Below are 12838 nucleotides of genomic sequence, written 5' to 3'. Positions count from 1 at the left end.
GAGATTTTGCAGTACGACTCTTCTTGAAGCTGAATAAAGACAACTATATTGGATCTTTATCAAACTGCATAGATTCAAATTTACATGTAACTAGAAACTTTTATCTCCAGAAGTGTTCTTAATAGCTGAATAACACATTTTTTTTTTGGCCTAGGAATGTGGAAGGGGGCTGAAACTCTGCTTACAAAATTTTTCATGTCATCAGCCAACAACAATTTTAGTTTCCCACACTTTTTTTTTTTTAATTTTATTACTCAGTTGTTGAACTTTATATTGACACATAAGAATTTAGAAAATCAAGTATTAAAGAATAATTAAAAGGTATCTCTCAAACTTATCGTTTCATCACTTCTGTAAATATATATATGACCTTGTGCACTGAAGAAAAATACAGTGAAGGACAACAGGCACTCACAGAAATAGCTGGAATACCTGGAACAGTGTGCTTACGTGGGATTCTTACAGTTGTCTTCCCTATATGAAGTGTTTTATTTGAGCATAAATTCAGAAATGTGACTTTTACTGGCTCCTAAAGATCTGCTACATCTTTCCTCATATGTAGAACCTACATCAACCTATGAAGTTACACTCTCTGGCCACTACAGTCAATAACTAGAACCCCCCATATCAATGTCCAAGTGCTATGTTACAGCTCTCTCTCTCAATACCAATGACTTTGCACCACAGTCAATCTCTCATTGACTAACATGTTCAAAGATGACACCTTAAGGGAAGAGCAAAGAGAGACCATAGACAGATGAGAAGAGTGAACTTATTCAACAGTTTCTGTGGTTGATTCCTTTCTCAAAGGGTTGACTGATACGCTTTTATTTTTTTCTAGCTTTAGGGTAGTACACTTCTAGGCTGCCTGGGAGGAGAGGACAGAGGTTAACACCTGATGGTACACACTGTCCTGCAGCCCTCCTATGGGACACTCCATGACTGACCTGGAGACACTTCACAGCCACCTGCTGCCAAAGGACATAAGAACGTGGTTTTATTGCAGATAGTCCTAAGCAAGCCCTGATTACTGGGTCAGAAATATCACCAGCAGTTGACAATTATACTACAGACACAGCTGTTAGAAAGGACAGTTGGACTACTCCAGACCAAGAATGACCAAACCAAAGCCTCTCTTCAATCAAGTCAAAACTAACTTTGAGTTTTGATAATCTTAGTGAAACTTTAAAGGGAGGAAAAAAAAAGAAGAAAGAAATATACTGGCATTTCTACATATTTTAATTTTAGTGTGGCAGGAAGCAGAAATACCACAAGAGAACAGTTCTCATGGTATTTCCAGCACAGTGAAACCAAAGAGCCTTTTCTTGCTCAGGTCGCCGTCTGATGTCCTGACTAAAGTGACTCAACTATCCATTGCATTAGAGCACTTGGGTTTTTCAGTTCTTATCCTGATCATGCCAAATCTTTGATCTTTAGAAGGTTCACCACGACTGGTCATTATTACAAGCCTCTGCATTTTTAAAAATGTATGGGAAGAATTTTAGCATTGCTGAGAATCACCAGTTCCCTTTTGAGGAACATACTTGGGGGGGAGGGGGGGGGGGAGACAACATAAAACAAACACAAAAAAACCCAGAATGTAACCATAAAAGATTCAGAAATTCGTCACAGAGTTCAAGCATCCTTAAATATATAACTAAAAGATATAATTCTTTCTTTGGAAGATTGAACCTAAGCTCAATTTCTTTGCGTTTATCCTTTGTTTTGATTCTCCATTCCTACGTGATAATATACGTCATGTCTTTATGGTGTGGTATGTGATTTTTTTAAGAAACATATCATTTTTCTAAGTGATCTTGTAGGTTAAACTGCAACAGCATTAGTCTTGCTGGTTTTAACTGAATCAAGAGGTTCATGCATTGGATGTACAAACTGGTCTACTATCCATGTGGAACAGATTAGAGGATGATCATTCATCATATGTTCACAATTGAAGCATTTCAATAGTTTTACAAACAATCAAGAAAAAAAGTATTTTGAGGACAAAAACTGGAATGGTTTGCAGTGAAATGATATTATATTAAAGGACAGGAGAACAAAACAGAGGACAGGCAAAAATTCATATATTAAACCAAATAAAGTCATATATTGACTCTTAATAAGAAAATTACAGCAACAAACCTGGGCATCATGGAGAGGTCTAGAAAACAATGCTGCGTTTTCTCTCCCTTTTTGTACTGTTTCAACCATTGCCACCTAAAATTCTAAATCTCAGCCTGGTATTATCCTTCCACAGAGTACGACACAGTTTATTTTTTTCCTCAACATAACGCAGAAGATTGCCAGAGCAAAACTTTTACATAAGAAATTATTTTCTAGGTACAAATGTAGTAATCCTTAAAGCTTCTCAGAAAGTAATCAAGCAGTGGAAAGAAAGAAGACAAGGCAGCCAGAGTTCTGAATAATTAAAACAATGGCAACAACTCAAAAGCCTTTGCTCGCTCACAGTGTTAATGGTGACAACAAAATAATTACCACTGTAACTTCATAATGAACAGCTGGTGATAGGGCAACTGGGAAAGCACTATGCCTCAAAGACACCAAAGTGTGTTTTATAGGGATTTCTTCCTTTTACTACAAGTAATTGCCTAGGAAGTAGAGATGTGGATGCTCTGTTTAAAAATATTCTATAGCTGAAAATACAAATACCTAACTAGAAAAATACTGTTTGAAAAGCACTACTAGCATTTGTGAGAAATTAATATAATCTTTTTTTTTTTCATTTATCAATAGCTGCCTACTACAAACTTTCAGCAGACTTCTCGAACACGATTAAAGGCATCTTTGCAGTAGTAAAGCGATTGCTGTATTTGTCTTGCAGGTGGAAAAAAAAATAAGGGCCAGAGAAATAAGGTGATACAATTGGTAAAGTGCAGTTCACAGTAGATCTGGCTGCTGGTGTAAGCCCTCATCATTCCTCATTTTCACAATCAGAATGTGACATTATCCAAAAGCTGTGCAGACACTAACAACAAAGAGAGGAAGGAAACCTCTTGCAAGAAATCTCTGTCTCTCTCTCAGACCCCAAAAAGGACCCAAAAGCCTGTGTATAATGCACTCATTCCTTCGATGATTTCTGTGACCAAACGTCAGTACAGAGAAGCAGAAGATATATTAATATAGAAAATACAGCAAGGGATGGTAAGATAAACAGTATTCTTATTTTGGAATCCTAAGGTACATCGTCCAAAAAAGACATACCGCAATTTCAAAGTCCACAGTTTGCAAGCAGCAGAAAGACGAGAAATTAATCATACAGTAACTTTAGATTTGTAAAATTACCATGGAAAGGTACTAGCACACAGTCAAAGTTTATTCACTGTCTATTGCTACAGTGATGACCATAACAGTGAAATAATTTAGCTGCACTTCTCCTCATTCCCCAAATATATAAAAAATTGTGCAGATGGAAGTTTGCAAAGCTTTTCTATTTATAGAAAAAAAAAAATCTCAGTTTACGTACACTATTACACTTTTATGCCATTTATTAAGTAAATACATATCATACAGGCATGCACAAGTTCAGAATATACTAAATGTTTTGCAGCATTTTTTCACAATTTACTCAGTTTTTGTGTGGACAAGAGCCTTTTGAAGAAGCAAGTCAAAGGGAGAACTCACAGAACTGCCTCAGTTAATGCACTAGCAAACTTACTCGTGCTTTTCTGAACAATATCCAGCACCTTAACTGATATCACAATAGCTTAAACCTGTACCTCCATCTGGCTCTGAATGATCTGAATCAATCTGCTTTGTGGCAACGATTAAACATAGACATCATTACTGCTACGTGTTACCACTGTGTTATGGAACAAAAAAGAAATGTGGGAGATCATCAGCATTTTTGAAAAATCCTTGTAAATTCAGTGTTTAGTGACTTACCATCACCACTCTCTAACATGACCTATATTGCAAGCCCAGCTGTCAAAACTAGATGAATTAAAGCCTGAAATATTAGAATGAAATTATTAAACTCCTCAAAGAGTAAAGAAAGTAGCACATCTGTTGCCTTTCATTTATTCTTGGATATTTAACTGGCCTTTAAAATCATAAATCCTGAATTAGAGACAACAATAATACTAAGAGCCTTGAAAACAGTAGACTAGAAGTAAAAAGACTACTATCTAGCAAAATGCCATATGAAATTCTAAGGGTTATATAGCCAGTGTTGAATTTGCCTCCTTCACAGATAAATTTCCATCAAATTCAAAGCCTAAAGGACAATACCATGTTCAACATGGCATCAAATTAAAATACGTTTCATTTTTATGTCAAGCTATGGTGGAATAAATCCAGATGTATCTAGCAATTATTTCATAATGTGCTAATACTACATACTATAAAAGGAGAAGGACTTGGAGGTGTTAGTTGATTAGAGGTTCGACATGAACCAGCAATGTGCGCTGGCAGGCCAGAAAACCAACCGTATCCTGGGCTGCATCCAAAGCAGTGTGGCCAGCAGATTGAGGGAGGGGATTCTGCCCCTCTGCTCTGCTCTCATGAGAACCCCCTGCAGTGCTGCGTTCAGCTCTGGTGCTCCCAACATAAGAAGGACATGGAGCTGTTGGAGCAGGACCAGAGGGGGGCCACGAAGATGATCTGAGGGCTGGAACACTTCTCCTATGAAGACAGGCTTAGAGAGTTGGGGTTATTCAGCCCAGAGAACAGAAGGCTCCAGGGAGACCTTCTGGCAGCCTTCCAGTACCTAAAGGGGCTACAAGAAAGCTGGAGAGGGACTTCTTACAAGGGTGTGTGGTGATACAACAAGGGGCAATGGCTTTAAACTGAAAGAGGGGAGATTTAGGTTAGATCTAAGAAAGAAATTCTTCCCTCTGAGGGTGGTGAGGCACTGGAACAGGTTTTCCAGAGAAGCTGTGGATGCCCCATCCCTGGAAGTGTTCAAGGCCAGCTTGGATGAGGCTTTGAGTAACCTGATCTAGTGGAAGGTGTCCCTGCTCATGGCAGGGGGGTTGGAACGAGATGATCTTTAAGGTCCCTTACAACCCAAACCGTATGATATGTAGCCTGGTCCTCTGCCTCTCTTCATTAGCTATCGGACGGGCTAACTGTGCAAATGACCAGAAACCCATTAAAATAAGACTTTATGATTCAGTAATTAAAAATAGCCAGGCAATTATTTTTAGCAACAGAAACAAATACTTCAGGTTGTCTTCGAGTACCTGCCAAGTATGGTGCATTTAACATTAAAAATGGATTTATGTTACCATCCTGACTTACAAATATTACGGATAATATAAATTTCTCAGATACATTATTTATTTATAAATTTCTTCAGATACATTTTCTTGCTTTGTGGTTTCCATCTGCTTATTCATTGAGTTTTCAATACAGTATTTAAATGCCTTTTTACAGGCATCTTTACCTTTCCTTTATGCTTTATGAATCACTGACACACACCCTGCTGTGTGCCATTTGCTGACATCTGATATTTTGTCTCAAAAGAAGATATTTCTTAAAATGATGAATTATAGATTGCTGGTATATTCAAAACATCTTCCTGATAACTATTACCTGTGCATTTTTTGAAACATATTTCTTACATAGGCATCACCAAACAACACACAGCAGCTTTCTTACTTCTTGAAGCCCAGTAATTGACATACACTCTCCAGCCAGGCCATGGTAATTCCCCAACATGAGATGGTATGCCGAATGCTGCAAGTATTTGCTCTATGCTTCAGGGAGAAAGTTACATGTTATGATTACAGTAATTCAGGTTAAAACAACAACAGTAAAAATAAATGAAGGGGAAATATTTGTAGCAATGCTAATTGAAGACTGGATTCACATTCTGTTTTCAGTTACCCCAAAATAAATCCTGAGAGACTACAGCAAGGTTAATGCTGTTCTTTGCAAGTGTTGCACAGACTGATGTACTTGGTAAACATGGCTGAATGAATTAAAATGAGCCTATGGTATAGGAAAGTTAAAAAGGTTAATTGAAACCTCTTTGTGCAGAAATGCAAACCCTTCAAATCTGACAAAATTAATGAGAAAGGCCAGAAGAAACATTACAGTTCTCCCGTCTAGACCGCCAGAACCTACAGTCTGCCTCATGTTAATAAACACTACAGAAAATCTATGCCTTCCTTCTAGCTGTGGTATTTGTATTTTAGAGTCCGTTACCCCTTTAATGCAACAGAGAGGACTTCACTGAGCAAATGAATCCACCACCATTTTAATCATGTTTGCTAACTCACGTTCTTTAGGCCACAGTAAAACTCCAAACTTGTTAATAACACCCCACAGAAACATGCACAGAAAAATAAAGAACATCCAAATCGAGGTCTGGGCTGCGACAGGCAAGCAAGCACACAACTTGGTGCTCATGTTCAGAAGAGTCAAGAGGGGGCTGAAAAGTTGAATAACTTTATTCAGCAAAAACTTCCTATTTACTAGAAAACAGTCATGGATATTCATTTCAAAACAATGAATCCGTGGAAAAAAGTTCTCACAGTAAGGAAAGAATGTGCTAACTTGAAAAGTTACAGTTAAGTCACACAACTTTGTTTCCTATAAAGCTCAGCTCTGTTACAGCCCCTGGGAATTAAATCTGGCCTATTAATTAGTTAATTAAAAATTTAAATAATTAATTTGTTGCCCAGAGAAGGTACGCATGCCCCCTCCCTGGAGGCGTTCAAGGCCGGACTGGATGAGGCTTTGAGCAACGTGATCTAGGGGAAGGTGTCCCTGCCCATGGAAGGGGAGTTGGAACAAGATGATATTTAAGGTCCCTTCTAACCCAAACCATTCTATGATTCCAATTATCCTCTTTTTACATTATCAGCAAAAGGGAAATGTTTTACCACCTCTCCCATCTCCAAGGACAGCTCTCTCCTCAGCTTCAACATGCAGGGTAAGTTTATATTTGATAGGATGTGCCAGCTTCCTGCACCCTGTGGTCAGCATAGCCAACCTCCCTCGTTTGAGTCTGTGCTCCTCAGCTGCCTGCCTTGCTCAGCTCCTGATTTAACAGCTGTCATTCCAGAGCCCATGGGCCCCTGGAGACTCAGGGCTGGAATCAGACAAGTAGAACACTAAACGCCAGGGGGGAAGTCCTATGTTTCATCAAGGTCTTTGATCTGAGAAAACCCTTCTTAGCCTTGGAGGACCACTTCCCTGCCTATTAAAAAAAATGCTCTTCAGAAGAAAATAAGTGTTAGGCAGCAAGTTCAATCTGGACTGGAGCCTTACAGAACACCTTCATCCTCAAGAGCTCTTTAGTAAATAGACAATCTTGTACGGTTCATAAGTTGAGAAATACAGATATTTTTGCATTTGTTTCCCAGAGAAGGAAACTAACTTTCTCCTCCACTTTGTAAAGACAACTCCCCGAGAACAAAATATTTTTGGGAAAAAAAAAAAAGCTGCATAATACCCCTCTAACTGGCACACTTGCATCTAACATTATTAGAAAAAAGAATTTAGCTGCTGTAGCTAACTTTGAAAGAAGAATAAATGCAGAACTTGGAAATCAAATCATGTAGGAACATATCTGGTCATAGTCAGTTAAATAAGGTAATAAACACTATGCAGAGTAGGGCTAAACACTGCCTTTTCCACTCTCTCAATTTCAAGGAAAATTTGCCTTGCATTTCTCTAAAGATGACCAAAACCTGGAAAACAGCATATGCCTATGATGCAACTGGGGAAAAAAACCCAAAAAAAACCTCCCCCAAAGAACCCGATTTTGTGCAAACAATATTGCAAACATTGCAAACAATGCAACTAAACAATTTGCATTTACCTATTTGTAGTAAGTCTCAAAGTCTGTTAAATAACCGCTGGATAAATGTGGAAAAGTGGAGGAGAAAAAAAAAAATCTACCTTCCTAGCTAGTCATCACCGAAATGGTCACACTTACAGACAGCAAAGAGTACATGGCAACTGAAACTAGTAGAGCCATATGGAATATGACATTATATAAAGGCAAACAAGAAAACAATGTTTAAAAACAGTTTGCTTTCACGAGGTGAATTAAAACCAACAAATACTTGCAATGTGCTTTTCTTTAACGAGTTATACTTTAAGCAATTTACTGTCTACTCATGTGTTTCAGCAGGTGTTGTAAAATAAGGGGGAGTATGTGCTTTGCCAAGCCTTACGATTACTAATGATTATAATAGCTTGTACGAATTCTCAATAAACAATGACTGTCTGTATTTAGTTGAACATCTAATGAAATTAACTTTCTTCCTGTCTAAAATTGTCTCTTTGAACATTGTTAAAGATGGGTGTAAAGCAGGTTTAAGATTTTTTTCAGTATGAATTTTGTCCAGTTACTTTTAGCCAATGTTATTTCTCCTGCCCTTCTTTATAACTAGTAGTGACATTTGTCTTGCTGATTTTGTGCAATCATTTCAGATCACAGCAGGCAGGAGGTTTCCAAAAAGCTTTTCTCTATGTACTGAAGTGATGCCACCGCACCTCTGTGACTACCCTGGGCAGCGTATGGCAGAAGACTGTGTTGCAGATCCGCTCTGTCATCATAGAATGGTTTGGGTTGGGTTGGAAAGGACTTTAAAGATCATCTAGTTCCAGCCCCCCTGCCATGGGCAGGGACACCTTTCCCTAGATCAGGTTGCTCAAAGCCTCATCCAGCCTGGCCTTGAACCTCATCCTGGTGCAGGGAGTCACAAAAGCGTTATTTCTCTGGGCTTGATACCGACACTACACTTGGATGGGAGGGCAGCTCCAAACTGCCTCCTGGTGCCGGTGGCTGAGCCGCAGGGCTGCTTTTCCCCTCCCGACTCCATCCTGCCCACCAAAGCCCAGCTGCAAAGTAGGTCTGACCCAGAGATGGAGGCAACCAGGCAAAGAAAACCCCTTTCATTTCCCCATGATCTGCCGCATTCAGACAGCGATACCTTTCATGTAGAGCAGCAGCAAAGCCACAATTGAGGCCTACGATAATTACACCCTATGGCAGTTTTAAAACTTTTCCCATCTTAGCCCTCAGAGAAAAACAAACCAACAAAGAAATCCTGCAAAGAAAAGCCTTCCGAAGCAGAACACGCTTCCCAACGGGACTCTGTGAGCCTACGGCACGGCACAGCATGCCGGGGCTCACGGTGGAGCGTGACCAAGCAGATGCGACCACTGAACTTGCCAGAGGAACCCAACTGCTCCGACATCCCTTTGGGCAGTGTTTCAGGGTCCCAGGCAGCCTGGTCATCCCAACACCCAGGAGATACGAACCTCACACCCAGGGCGTGAAAGTCCTGTTGGTGCCTCTGCTAAATTCATACCTGCTGCCACAACTCCTTATTTCTTATTGTTCAGGCTGATGAATATGTACTTTATGAACAGTAGAAATGCAAATAGGAATCCTAAAGTCAATTTTCTACTGACAGATAATTATCTAAAGTAGTTTGACACATATGAAGACGTTCTTTTTCCATTAATGTTAGACAACAGTATTTTCCTACATTTCTAGCAGTCCCTAGTAAAACATCACAAACATCAGAATAGCGTTAGAAAGCAGCTTATGAAGCATATTATCGTAACTTAGTTTGCATAAAAGATCATTAAGAATATGCAAGTAGCTTCAGAATTATATTTATCTACTATGTTTCAGTAAGAGCTTGATGAACTCTAATCTTCTAGTTCTTAGGCTCAGATATAGTGTTCTTTTAATACCTTCATACTTTGCAGATTTTGAAAGCGTGCTGCAAACCATGATTTCCAGTATTTGTAACTCTCTAATTTAACACACAGCTACAACATTACAAATACACTGCTGAACTAATAAAATCACCACAGAAAACATATCAAATTCTGCACTAATTTTTATACTGTACAGTCATTGACCTCACTGGTATTCCTAATGAAGTTTTCTGTAACACACTTTATATCATAGTAGCTTATCAAATTTGCAATTTATGTACAAAGACAACTCAGCTCCTCTGATTTTTTGCTACATCTACATGTGCATCTTATGAAGAGTAACTCCAACATCAAAAATTCAATAATCAGTTTGACAAATAATACCATCAGACTACACAGAAACAGAGCAGCACCTTTTTTTTTTTTTCCAAACTTGAGCCTATTTCCTGGTATTGAAATCATAATTAAATTACATTGAAATTCCCACTGGTGTAAATCCTATTGACTTCAATAACTGTGCCAGAAAGGGTCCATTATGTTAGTCATCTGCTGCTACAAAGCAGAAAACAGCAACCATGTAACAAAATAAGGCCAACTGAAAAGCTTTATTTTACTCTTACCACATGTCCCTCTGAATTGTGTGACTATGTACAATGGTTATGATACCATCTTGTTTCTCTAAAACGTGACTAAATTTCAATTGATGTGTTTTTTTCCTGCAGGCATAAAAATCATCTTCTCTGTACAACTTATGCACCAGAGCAACAGAAGTTGGGTGTCTCACTTGGCACGGGGCCAGGTGACACTTGCCAAGCGCCAGACACTCCAGTGACCAAGAGAACTTTCACAGGGCTGATGCACAAGCAAAAAAGCATTTGCTACCAGATACAGCCTTAGAATCCAATGGATTCAAAGGGCAGTGCTTTAGAACAAGCAATCCTCTCAGATGACTCTGTTGGAAAACACTCTTGCACTTACAGGATACAGGTTTTGGTTTTTTTATTTTATTTTATTTTTTTAAAAAGAGGGAAATGTAATTTCCCAGAAGACTGGGAGAAATTATATGCAACTAGCCTTAGAACATGAAGAGAATGAGAATGAGTTGTCTTGCATGTCTAAAAAACAGTGGACTTAAACAGTAATAAAAGCAACTGAGGTCAGCAACAGGAGGAAACGCTGCAGTGCTGGAAGGGAGGAGAGTCTAGGAAGGAGCAGGAGAAGCCTCTGCCCAGAACAACGAAGGCACACCAGGTCCTGCCTCGCTGCACTGGAAAACACCTGGGTTCCTCCCAACCCTCTCTCCTATGATACTGGAACGGCTCAGGAAATGATTGAACAGTTACTACCAGAAGCTGACAATACCAACCTGGTAGAGACCTCAGTGAGAAAACTGAGAGAGTGACCAAAACGAAGCTTCAGGCTGCAGCACGGCACCATCCATGACATGCAGGATACTTCTCTACATCTTTTCTAAAGACTGTGTAACACAAGCCTTTATTCAGGGGTATTTCGGTGTCAACACCACCTTGAGCACTATCACCAACAGAAATCAAGACTTCGTACAAAAAACATCTGCATTTGATTTGCTCTTCCTGCTGCTTTGCACATCACCACCACAATTACAAACAGAAGTATTTGGCTCCATGCCTTGCCCTTTTATTACTGTACTATGCTTCACTGCCAATCCTTATGGCAACAGAACTTGCAAAGTCATGGACTCTTACAAAAATCTTATAATACTAAAACCTTGTACAGTGAGATTTCTCCTTCTTTTGGACACCGTGGCATTTCCAGGTATTGTTTCAGTTCTAATCTCATTTTGTATTTTATATAATAGCCAGAAATATGAGTCAACAATAATAATTTAAAGCGTTTTTCTTTTTTTCTTCGATCTTAGGTATTTCCTTTTTGCCTTCCCCAGTGCACTCTCCTCTGATGATTTTATTTATACTGCAAACTCCTTGCGGCAGAGGCAGCCTGTACTGCATGTTCCTCATTGGGGTTTACAGAAGAAGGTGGAATACTGAATTGTGATCCTCGCTAGCACACACTGAATGTTGCTTCCTCATTTGACCTAAGCATTATTCTAGGCTAAGGCTGAGCCTACAGTGCACTGGAATAAACTATGTCCCTACAACCATGGCAGCATCACGCACATACCAGCTAGTAGCCTGTTCAGAAGCACACGAGCTGCTGCCCGAGAGCTACCTGCAACAGATTGCTCAGTGCAAGGTGATGGGAGGAATAGTAAGAGTAGTTTAACAGATTATAAAGCACATTACAGAGATGAGGGATAAACTAAGACAAAAGCAAACAGCAACAAAATTTGAAAAAAAACTTTTCCTTTAAAAGTCTTCCCAGCATCGCAAAATGAAGAGGGCTGCCTTGTGTGGTGCTTGCAATTCTGTGCCACATGGTGGTTACTTTTCCAAAAAGTGTAACTAACTTGTCCAAAAGCTGGACTTCATGGCAAGATTTTTTGGGGGGGAGTCTAATCCTTCTGCACACAATTACTTAAACAGCTTTTAAATGAGTAACAAAAATCCTACAGAGATGTGTCTAAGAATTTCTATATTACTCACATTACTCAAATAAGCCATTTAATAAAAAAGTCAAACCTCAAATAGGTGAAAACAGTTGGGAGAGCACCCATATAGATTTTCCACAGTGAAAACCCACAGAGACACAGCCGAGACCCGAACCAACAACACTGCTGTTTCTGGCAAAGGTAAGCCGCCGCCACAGGCATGACAGCCAAGAGGCACGGTCCCAAGGCAGAGCTTCTCTTCAGGACCCACCAGCACTCTGCATTGCCCTTTTTGAGCCCAAACAGGCAAACCCTCAAAGGCAGACAGTACTTTTAACTTTTTCCCTGTAGCAAAACTCCATCGCCGTGGCGAGACTGCTGCCATTCTGGCCGTCAGCGGTGCATACGCGCGTCTCACCCACTCGTTCACCTCATTTATTTCGGTCATTGGGACAAAATTAGTTTTTATCCTTATAGTTTTTTTAAAGACTGTTTATTCCAGCTCTGAGCACTAATCATTGCCATCACCTGAAGTCATTTAAGAAGCAAGGACAGTAGGTAAATGCTGCCACCTACACATGGTCAACTGAAGGCTTTTATGCCAGGGAAATACATTGTTCCACTCCCCTCCATAAACAACTAACACAGGTTTTTAAATAGGCT

General features: G+C 39.5%; 1 protein-coding gene across 1 annotated transcript in view; it reads right to left on the bottom strand.

Annotated features, from left to right (window-relative positions):
- FAT4 (FAT atypical cadherin 4) overlaps positions 1-12623 on the bottom strand; it is a 95030-nt gene extending 82407 nt beyond the window's left edge. Inside the window, exon 1 of the mRNA XM_086611973.1 lies at positions 12351-12623. Coding sequence (XP_086468099.1) covers positions 12351-12623 — 273 coding nt within the window. The remainder of the gene's footprint in view (positions 1-12350) is intronic.
- Positions 12624-12838: the final 215 nt, after the last annotated feature.

Source organism: Tauraco erythrolophus, chromosome 5, assembly GCF_009769465.1.
Source record: "Tauraco erythrolophus isolate bTauEry1 chromosome 5, bTauEry1.pri, whole genome shotgun sequence".
Taxonomy (NCBI): Eukaryota; Metazoa; Chordata; class Aves; order Musophagiformes; family Musophagidae; genus Tauraco; species Tauraco erythrolophus.
Note: the sequence above shows the minus strand (reverse complement) of the source record. Positions and strands in the feature narration are given on the sequence as shown.